This window comes from Sturnus vulgaris, chromosome 4, assembly GCF_052056855.1.
Source record: "Sturnus vulgaris isolate bStuVul1 chromosome 4, bStuVul1.hap1, whole genome shotgun sequence".
NCBI lineage: Eukaryota > Metazoa > Chordata > Aves > Passeriformes > Sturnidae > Sturnus > Sturnus vulgaris.
The window spans coordinates 6,064,837-6,075,413 of NC_142246.1; the positions used below are offsets into that span (position 1 = coordinate 6,064,837).

At 43.5% G+C, this 10,577-nt stretch overlaps 1 protein-coding gene across 3 annotated transcripts in view; it reads left to right on the plus strand.

Annotated features, from left to right (window-relative positions):
- The window catches only part of FGFRL1 (fibroblast growth factor receptor like 1), a 170,341-nt gene extending 160,200 nt beyond the window's left edge, over window positions 1–10,141 (plus strand). For all 3 annotated transcript variants that reach the window (XM_014895202.2, XM_014895203.2, XM_014895201.2), the window contains exon 7: window positions 1,721–10,141. In XM_014895202.2, coding sequence (XP_014750688.1) covers window positions 1,721–2,130 — 410 coding nt within the window. In that variant the 3' untranslated portion in view covers window positions 2,131–10,141. The remainder of the gene's footprint in view (window positions 1–1,720) is intronic.
- Window positions 10,142–10,577: the final 436 nt, after the last annotated feature.

Consider the following 10,577-nt stretch of genomic DNA (forward strand, 5'->3'; position numbering starts at 1 on the left):
TGGGATATAACTCAAAGCCTCTGGGAGTTTCTGACCTATGAGAGTCTGTTCCAGCTCCCACTGAAGTCAGGGGGAGACTTTCCATGGATTTAAATGGGACTGTAGTGAGGCCTCATGCCAGAACCAGAGCCTGTAGGGCTGTGGTTATTGGCAGTGATGGAGAAGGAGAACCCAGCTTGCCCTAAAATGCAAAGATGTAGTTGTAAAGCCATGAGTTAAAAGAGATCATTTTGCTTGTAAATCTACCAGATTTGACATTGACAGCTCTGAGGAACATAGATGAATATCAAAACACTTTTTTTCAGCCCAGCTAGGATTTCAGCCAGGTAGCATGAAGGCTTCTGTTTGCAGTCAGAACTGATGGGTCAGTTCTCTGATCATGTCATGTTTTTAACAGGGGGCTGGACCAGACTTGCCTTCCAGCCTAAATTATTCTGTAATTTCAAGTGTTGGTGAATCAAAATTTCGTCTATTGAGGTCAAAGTATAGGTCCTCCAAACTTCAAAGAGACCACATGGTATATATTTAACATTTCAAATTACCCATAGGATTATTTGTCAAGGAGAGAAAAAGCCATTAGTGTCTTAAAGAAGTTTAGCTTGAAAGTTAAGTGATACATGTTTGAATATAACATATTGAATGATTAAGATAGCCTGTTGTTTTCAAAGTTTTCTGGATGTCTCCCTGCAAGCTGAGTTCTGTGCCTGGATATGTTTTCAAGGCACTGGATATTCCATCTGGTAGCTATCTAGACAAGGATTTTCATAGCTAGAATCCTGCCCTTTTGGGTCTATAAACTCCTTCTGGGTCTATAAATTAGGAGATCAGGCTGAGAAAGAGTGACTATTCAGAGATAGCCACTGACTGCCGACTTCAGAGAGATAAAGGAGGAGGTAGTTGTGAAAGATGATGTCTAAAGCATCTTATCTCCTCCAGAAGCTGAATTTACTGCTGCTGAAAAGCCAGCAGCAGCTCCAAAGAGACTGATGGAAGTAGAACCCATTTGGTGTAGGAAGCTGGGGACACACTTCAGTGCTGAATGAACTTTCAGTTCTCCATGGCTTGGGAACCAAGGAGAGGCCACAGCTCACCTACATTTTACCCATCCTTTAGCCTTCCTCTCAACCATGCAGGAAAGTCAAGACAACACCTCCAAATCCCCACATTCATTCTCCCTCTGCCATGGTGGAACAGTGCTGGGTAGCTCCAGAATTGCTAGACAGGATTGCTAGAGAGTGTCTGAAGCCCTTGCAGGCAGGGCTACACCTGGCAGAGGTGGGTGGGCAATGTGCTATGGCTCTGTGCAACCTGACTGTGCCTCCTGGGCTGCTGACAGTGAGGTTTTACTGACACGTCCTGTGTTGTGTCCTTCAATCTGGGCAGCAAAGCCCATTCTGTCACAGAGTGAGAGTGTTAGGAAACTCAGGTTGGCTCTAGTGTGCATCCATTAAAGCTTGGATAAGAGAGTTATAAAATCCCCCAAAGATGCCCCTCCTGACCCCTAAACCAGAAAAAATGAGTTGCTTGTCCTTCCAGGAGCACTGCAAAGCAAAGCAGTTACCAAACATCATGTGCTGGCTTGATTTCTCCCTTGTTACTTGGTCTGGCAGAGTTGCCAGACAGCCCGTACAGCAGCCAGCCCAAGTGTGACATCTGTTTTGAATCCCCTTTGCCTGCATTTAATTAACTCTTTCTGTCTCTCCCCTGCCACCGCATCCAGATCCCAAGCCTCCCAGTGCACCTGTGCCCCCTTCCTCGGCCAGCAGCCTGCCCTGGCCCGTGATCATTGGCATCCCTGCTGGAGCTGTCTTCATCTTTGGGACCATCCTGCTGTGGCTGTGCCAGTCCAAGAAGAAGCCCTGCTCCCCTCCAGCCGCGGCCCCCGTGCACCGCGCGCAGCCCCGCGACAGGATCTGCGTCCCCCAGGTCCCCGACAAAGACTGCATCTCCTCCATTAACTACGAGGAATACGTGGCCCAGCAGCAGCATTTACTGTCCCAGGGGCCCGCCCTGGCCCCTGCCATGGCCTCCAAAATGTACCCAAAGATTTACACGGACATCCACACCCACACCCACTCGCACGTGGAAGGCAAGGTCCACCAGCACCAGCACATTCAGTACCAGTGCTGAGGGTTGTACAGTGCCTCTTTTGGGCTTTTCCTCGTGGTACCTCAGCAGAGACTGCTCCGAGTCAGCTCGCACTGCCAGCAACAGGCAAAGCAACAGAAAAGGTTATATATGTAATTTTAAATATATATATATACATATATATATAATTGTATATGCGTGTGTGTATGTGTGTATATATATATGTGTATATATCTATATCTATCTATATAAATATATATATAATAGAGAAAGACAGAGAGAGAAAAGAGATTTTTTTTTTTTTTAATTATTGCAATCAGGATGTAGCCGAGGAATAATGAAGGAACTCCAATTCACAGTAGGGAGGCAGCTGTCTCCAGCAGCAGAGCCTTCCTGGATATTTTAATCAAAGTGGCAACAAGTGGGATGGGACACAGGGATGTGAACCACCACCTCCTTCCTTGTGCTACTGGAAGGAGCAGGTAGAGCAAGGGGTGTGTGTGGATTTTTCTGGATGGGCCTGGATGCCTGCTGAGCATCACTTGTTTTGGTGGGAAGCCCCCATACCTGTCCTGCTCTGAGTGACTCAAGCTCTAATGTACTTCAGGTTTAGTGCCAAAGCACCAGGAGACATAACCCATGCATCTCTTCCATGGAAAAAAATAACACAAGAGGGTCTGGAAAAACCAATTTCTGTTCACAAAGTGAAATGCCATGTGCTTCTCAGTCGTGGTCAGCACAATCAGCTGAACCAACCAAGCTGGTTGGTTCAGTTTCTGCAAGGTGAAGGCATCTTGTTTCCCGTGGGATGTTCTGCAGATCAGCTCCACTCCCCTGGTCCTAGGACTCAGTGCCACTGCCAGGAAAAAGGAAAGAAGGAAAGAGGAACATTGTACAGAACACCTTTATATTTATATTTAAGAAATAATAATAATTAATAATAATAATTGAACTGCTGATGGTGAAGAAAGCAAAACACACTGTCCTTCTCTGATGGCTTAGAGTGACAAGCTACTGGATTTTCTGCATCAATGCAAAATACATGAAAGCATTAGAAAAATAGTAAGAAGCAAAGAGAGTGAAATAATCTTGTAGGAAAACATTGCATTTGAGAAATATCCACCTAGGTTGTGTGTGGTTGTCCCCTCCCCTCAGATATCACTTCGTAAGTGATAACACATTGCAGTTCAAACAACAGTAAAAACAGAAAGAAGAGAAAATAAATAAGGACCATATTAAATACCTATATGGACTGGAAATGAATCCAATTGCAAAATATAAAACCTTTGTAATTCTATATAGAGTTTAAACAGAAGTCATGTATATTTAATTTATTTTGTTAAACAAGAAAAAAATGTATGATATTTTCCTCAAAACAGGCATTTCTATATGTATTTTTGATCAAAGAAAATAAAGATTTTTTTCAGGTTCTGTAGATGCCATGCTCAGAACACACTTGATGTAGCTTGTGACCAACTGTGCTTCTCCTAACTTGGAGGCCACCTGTCTCTATGCCTTTTCACACTAGCCAGGTGTCATCTCCTGTCACCTCAGGTGCTGCTGGTGCCATCCTGTCCATCAGAAACTGACATTTTCCACTTTCTGCATTCTGACTGCAAGGGTCTGCAGTGGCCAGATCACTTCTCATGGACCCCAGCCATCTTCAGTAGCAGAGTTCTCCTCTCACAGGGAAACCTGTTTCACTATGCATTTCTGGGGGGTGTGGGAGGATGATTCATTAGTTTTTTAAGCCCAGACCTGCAGTGGTTTGTTGGCTTGGATTTTTTTTTTTTGTTTGGTTGTTTTTTTAAGAAAATTTTGTAAATCAAAGCATAATAATTTGTGAAGCTGTAAAAGGAACTTTGGCCTCAGGGTGCTTGGAGGGGGAAATCATGAAATGTAGGTGAAACACTCAATTTGTAACTGCAGCTGCTTTAGGAGCCAGTGGAGGGTGAGCTGGGCACAGTGAGGAGAGAACACAGGAGCTGCTCCCCTTCAGGGGAGCTTGAACCTTCCTTCTGCTGCACACCACAGAGAGGCACCCAGCTCTTCAGATGCCAAAATTTTCTTTGGAGAAAGCAGGTTCAGTAATGATGCAACTGTTTCTCTTCATTTGCAGTTTGATGGTTAAAAAAAAAAAAAAAGAAAATTTGAAACATGCTAATTTTTAAGTTTGGTAAGTTTGGAACTACTTTCTTCTTAAGCCTGTTCCATGAAAGAGATACTCACCAAACCAGCTGCTCCATTTAAAAGTGAAACACTTTATTTAATCTGAAACAAAGCTGTGCTTTTAGGCTTTGCTTTTCTCTGAACATTTCTGGAGGTATTTGCTCTGTGTTGACCCGCAGTGATTTTTTCTGGTGGTTTGTTTGAATCACCAGCAAACCAAACAGTTCCCTGTTTGCTCAGCCGTGGTGCTGCGAGATGGGGCCCTGATTCAGTGAAACACGTCAGCTCCTGCTTTCTTCACCAATACATTCTGCTCCAAAAAGTCCCTTTCTTGCCTCAGGAGTAGTTTATCCATGTAATAACCCCTAGGGGAAGACATTCTCTCTCATGATGGTCCTCCTGTAGAGATTGTAATAAAGCAACCCATTGATAACTAGTATTTTTCAGCAGGAGGGTTCAACGCAAATTTACGAGATCCCTGAAATTCAGATTAAGGATATCTTTATATGCATCCTCTCAGCTTCAGGGAGAGCTGAGAGCAGCTTAAGTGTGAGCACTGTTACAAGGTATGATTTAGGCAGGCTGTAGTATACTGAGTCATTTCATTAAAAAAAAAAAAAGCCTCTATACACTAAGGGCATTACCTTTATTTCAAGGAGACAGTAAGTGTATGTTTCCACGAGAGATATTAATGTCTACATCTCATATCTTGTGCCTGTGGGAAGCTACTTAGTACACTGTAGTATGTCCCAAACTCCTGCACATTCCAGCAGCATCAGGGGCATGGCAAAGGGCAGGATTCCCCTGCAAGCCCGTGGCCCTTCTCTGCTCTCTGGGCCAGTGTTGTAGCAAGGAGACACTTCTGACCTATGCTCTGTGAGCAGTACTGACACCAGCTTGAGGTGGAGGCGAGCACTGGATTTGTGGGGTTCAGTCCTAACCAAACCCTGAGAGATTTTCTGACAGCACCAGCTCAAGTGGCATCTCTGTCTGAGCCTCAGGAAGGGGGTTAGTGGGTTAAGAAGAGCACTCCTGCATTTCCCATAGAGCACAGAATTCCAGGCTGTGCATAGCACTCTCCACCAGTGCCTTCTGCCCTTTGTGACCCAGCTCTGCAGTGCTGTATCATGCAGGCAAAACCTTTACATTTTGTCAGATGGCTCAAATGGAAGGAGTGGTTTCTTCCTGCCCTTCAAAGCTCCTGAATCAAAGATGAATCTCTAGAGCTGCTGACAGAGTTCTCCAAAGACAAACATTGCATTAAACTACCCCGTGTGGATGATGCACCATCCCAGGGCAGCTGCAGCTCTTGGCTGTGGCACTGAGAATGCAGCTCTGGTTTTGGATGCACTATGAGAGATGCTGTAAAGGTCTTGATTTGCAGAAAGAGTGGGGATTTCATCCTGCCTTGGGTACCTGCTCCATCCTGATCACCAAAAATTGTGTGAAATTTCCCCCCAGGGAAACACCATCACATACCCTGTTTAGGAGGGGCTGTGTTTTTTGTCTGGGCCCTGCTCTGGCTTGCTGTGCCTGGATGGATTTCACATTTTCGAGGAATTATTTTTCCTTCACAAGGCATCTCTGAGACCTTTTCTGAGTCACCCTGTCCCAAGCCCTACTGCATGCCATTGAATTTTAGGGCTTGATTGTGCCTTGCATATATTGCAAAGTCTTCCGTCATTTTAAATAAATTAATTAAGTTTTAATAAATTCAACCAGGTCATAGTTGTATATGAATATGTTCTTTGTTCAGTGGGAAAAGATTTGGATGCATCTTCGTCCCTAAATAGAGGGTGTTCAAAGAAAACCATTGTCTTGTTTGTGGTAACTGACCCTATGCTGAACACAGATTTTTTTATTTTGCATATTTTTATACATATGCATACAGGGGTATAGATGTACATGCCAGGTTGTGATACAGAAGGCAGTTACACTTCTAAAACCATGGAGCTTCAAAGATCAAAGGAATTTTAGGCTTAAAACTCACTATCTTTGTTAATTTTATTTGCATTACAGATCAAACATGGCTTTACCTACCAGTTTGTGCATGGCATTTTTTAACTGTGTATGGACAATCTTTCTGTGGTTGGCCCCTTTCGAACTGAAAACTTATCAGGCATTGATGATAAAAAAGTGTTCTGTGGTTTACATTTGGTGACAAATACAATAACTGAACACATCAAAGGAGACAGAATGGCACAGTGTGTCTGTGGCTTTGTAATAAAAGTCGCAGGGAGAAAAAGGAATAAAAGCCTGGAATTGTGTTAATACATTTTAGAGTTCTGTGTTTTGAAGGGAAGAATGGCTCTGTGTGGGTGTGTGTGTGTTAGCACACATCAGGAATGTGTGCTGGCAGGGCAAAGCAGGCAATATTCTAAAGTTACCTGTGTGCCACAGCTTGGTCTGATATATTGTGTGGGTTCTGTGAATCAAGCAGAGGCATTATTTTTTTAATGATTTAGGAAAGGTTTCTGTTTTTTAGTGAAAAAGGACAGTTTTTAATCTGTTCACCTCTAGAGCCAAATGCTATAACTGCACTAGGAGCCAAATTTTAATTAGCAAGATGAAATTTTGGAGTACCTGGAGTGGACCAGGGATTTCAAGGTCAAGCTCAGCACCTCCACCTCTTTTGAGGCAAACCTGTGAGTGTCTCACTACTCACTCCAGAGGCAGCAAATGTCCAAACTGTGACATCTTAAGTTCAAAAAACTGGCCCTCACCCAAACTTCATCTTGACCTGACCTGGGCCTCTGACCCAAAAATCCCTGTGCAGAAATTGTGTACTTGGGGAAGGAAAGAGGAAATATTTCTCTGTTGACTCCATTGCTGTGGCTTTCTGAAAACCTTGAGAGGTTTGAAATATTGGAATAAAGACCTGGGGAAGAGGTGAGCAAACGCTGAGAGGCAGTCAGATATTAATGGAGAATTTATCATGGCTTTCCTACCTGGGCAGCACCTTTTCCTACATGAGAAACTTTGAGCATGCCCAGGACTCCAAATTCCTCAAAGCTGATGATTAACATGGAATCACTGGAAAAGATCCTTACAATCATTGAATTATTACCCATACAGACCTTGTTCCAGGTCTTGGAGATGCCAGTGGGAAAAAATCCCTGCAATGTCCAGTGGGAAATAGTTGGACACATGGAGCCATTCCCAGGTTTTTACATCTTTGCCCTGGCTGGCCTATTGGCAGAGAAAGATGGGAAGGAAATTAATGGCCCCAGTATGAAGCTAGACACACATAAATGGGAAATGCACACACTTTGGAAGGAGCTATCAAAGGAAGAGATAAACACTGAATCTTTCAAAATCTTCAAGGCTGGGTGCTTTGTGGGACAGCGTGTGGCTAAATGGAAGATTTTGGGAATGTTACTGGGATAAAGGGATTCATGAAGCCCAGGTGAGGTCATCTAGTGGTGCCTTGTGGCCCTAAGGAAATGCATTTGAGCTGCAGAGAAAAGGAGATGCCAGAGCATGTCCCTACACCTGGCTGTGCTGCTCACAGTGAGCACCGTGGTGGCACGAGTGACCTCATGGCAACGATGGGCACCCAGGCTGCACACCCAGGCTGCACACCCAGCTCCAGCTGCCTCCAGGCAGGATGATGCCAGCCCTTCCCAGCTAGGTGCTGCAGTCATGACGTTATTTACATGCAGTGGGGCTCTGCACTGACATTCACAGCTGCTTTGTGCAAACAGCAGGGCGTCCCCGTACCCTCCATTGTGGGGTCCGTCATTCAAATGTGCAGGTATGGGTTAGGGGCTGTCATCCAGAGTGTTGGGGTGGGTTAGAGCCTGTCATCCCACATGTCCTTTGATGACCAGCTGAGGGAACAGGGTGGTTTAGTCTGGAGAAGAGGAGGCTGGCTTGGGGAGAGCTCATTGCTCTCCAAAGCTACCTGAAAGGAAGCTGTAGTGAGGTGAGGGCTGGTCTTAATGAGGATGAGAGGAAATGGCCTTAAACTGCACCAATGAAAGTTCAGATTAGATAACTGGAAAACATTTTTCACTGAAAGAGTGGTTAGGCATTGGAGTAAGTTTTCCAGGCAGGTAGTGGAGTCACTGTTTTGGGAAATGTTCAAGAGGTGACTGGATGTGGTATTTGTGGAGATGGTTTAGGGCTAATTGTGGTGGTGCTGGTTTGACAGTGGGATTGGATGACCTTGAGGTTCTCTTCCAATCTTGGTTATCCTGTAACTGCAGAGAGCAACAAGACATAGAACCAAACCAGTGGGATAAATTGCAAGACCACCAACCAATTTCCAGTTATTTATTACCCTTTAAATCATTAAATCTCAAACCAAATATAAGGAAAAAAATATTTTATGATAAGGATGGTGAAATACCAAGTTGCCCAGAAAGATGGTGGCTGCCCCATCCCTGGAAACATTCAAGGCCAGGTTGGACAGGGCTCTGAGCAACCTGATCTAGTTAAAGATGTCCCTTCTCATTGCAAGGGGTGGGACTAGATGACCTTTAAAGCTGCCTTCCAACCCACTCCATGCTGTGAATCTATGATCCAAATGGGCTGGGATGGGTTAGGGTCTGTTATCCAAAGGTGCTGGGATGCATCCAGGCCACCTGCCAGGTCAGTTCTGTATTCTGGACCTGGCAGAAATGCTAGCAAGTAGGGAGCTGTAGGTATAGACTTCACCTTATCTTCCCAGCAGAGCATTTCTTCACCCAAGATTCTCAGCTTTTAGAAGTTTGCTACAAACGTAAAAAAGCCGCAAGTAAATCCCAACATCAAAAATGTGGATTACTGTAGTTGGAAATAGGAAGTAGTGGCTGATAAAACCACATTAAAAATACTGGTGTTATATTGACTATTAGGTGGCACATGTATATTGTCTGTTTATGGAGTGGAATCTGGAGAAAAGAGAAAGCCTACTTGATGTTTTGTTTAGCCAAGGCATCTTTGTGTGTGTTTACCAGCTTCTTTGCAAGCAATATATGGAGCTATGACCTTTATTTGTCCTCAGCTTATGCATTTTTTCTTTCTTTCTTTTTTCTTTTCCTTTCTGCCAGTCTGCTGTAATTAGTATTTAACATATCCTCCAATATGCATGGACATCAGCAAAGCAATGAATACTCTTTTTTCCCATTTTCACTAACCAAATCCAGTCCAAAGTGCTATTTCTATCCAAGCTGATCTATGCTTTAGTGAAAGGAGTAATAAATAACATTTTAGACCAGACTTCAAAATATCCTTTTCCTTTGATCTGAGTAATTAAAGTCAAGCTGCTGTTCCTGAGCGTTTTCTGATGGAATTACATGAGTTACACAGCTCTTCATTTGTATCTTATTAAGCATTATGTGTTATTGATGCTGTTCAAACAATTAGCACCTAAATATGCCCCATATTCTCATAAAGAGGCAGTAGCAGTGTCAGTGTTAATGCCCTGGTTAACAGTTTGCTCCCATCCAGAGTCCACCATCGTGCTCGAGTGCCATTTAATACCAATCAGGTCCTTACTGGTGCCCCTCTGAAGTTGTTCTCTTCTGCAATCATTTAACTGTGCAGCGAAGTGAGAAGAAGTCAAACAATAACGTTAAGTAAAAATGGCATCTCTCTTAAGGCAGGAATTTTTCTAAGTTCACTGCAAGTTTTGGTTATAAAAAGGCGAGCGCTTCACGGTGATCGGTCATTTTGACGTTTTTATGGTGTTTTTATTACCCCTGGCTCATTTCCATACTAAAGAGAACATTTGTAACAATACTTGCTCGCTCTGTTATGATTAGGATTGCGCTTTGTTCGGCTGTTGCTGCGCCCAGTAATGCTCTTGGCACACGTCCTCCCAGACCCTGCCGTGTATTTATTCAAAAGGAAGGAAAAAGAAGTGTCTACTAAAACAATAAACTACTACTGCTTGCGTTAACGTGGCCATAGCTTCCTTGTGCTGCAGACAATCAGTTAGAAAAGCTGTTGGGTAAACTTGCTCCTTCATTGCTGAAAAAATAAATATTCATGAAGCTTAGAGCCACTTTTCCTTGTGCTTTATTATTGGGTTGAAAACTGTGAAGGATTTTAAAGATAATGATTTAATCAGAGAGATAAGGATGGAGGTCCAGATCCTGGAACCAATGGGAGCTCAGATCTGAAATACTAATGAGGAGCTGGGTAACGGTTTAAGGCAAATTTTGATGTGTTACTTCAATATTAATGTTATCCTGCACGTAAGGACAGGTTCAACTCAATGTTAATTTTATTAATATTCAAAATTGAAATCACTAATATATTCACTAATGCTGTCTAAGACATGAGGTGAATGCAAGGAGTCATGAATGGTAGGGAGGGGCAACTAAAAAAAGAGA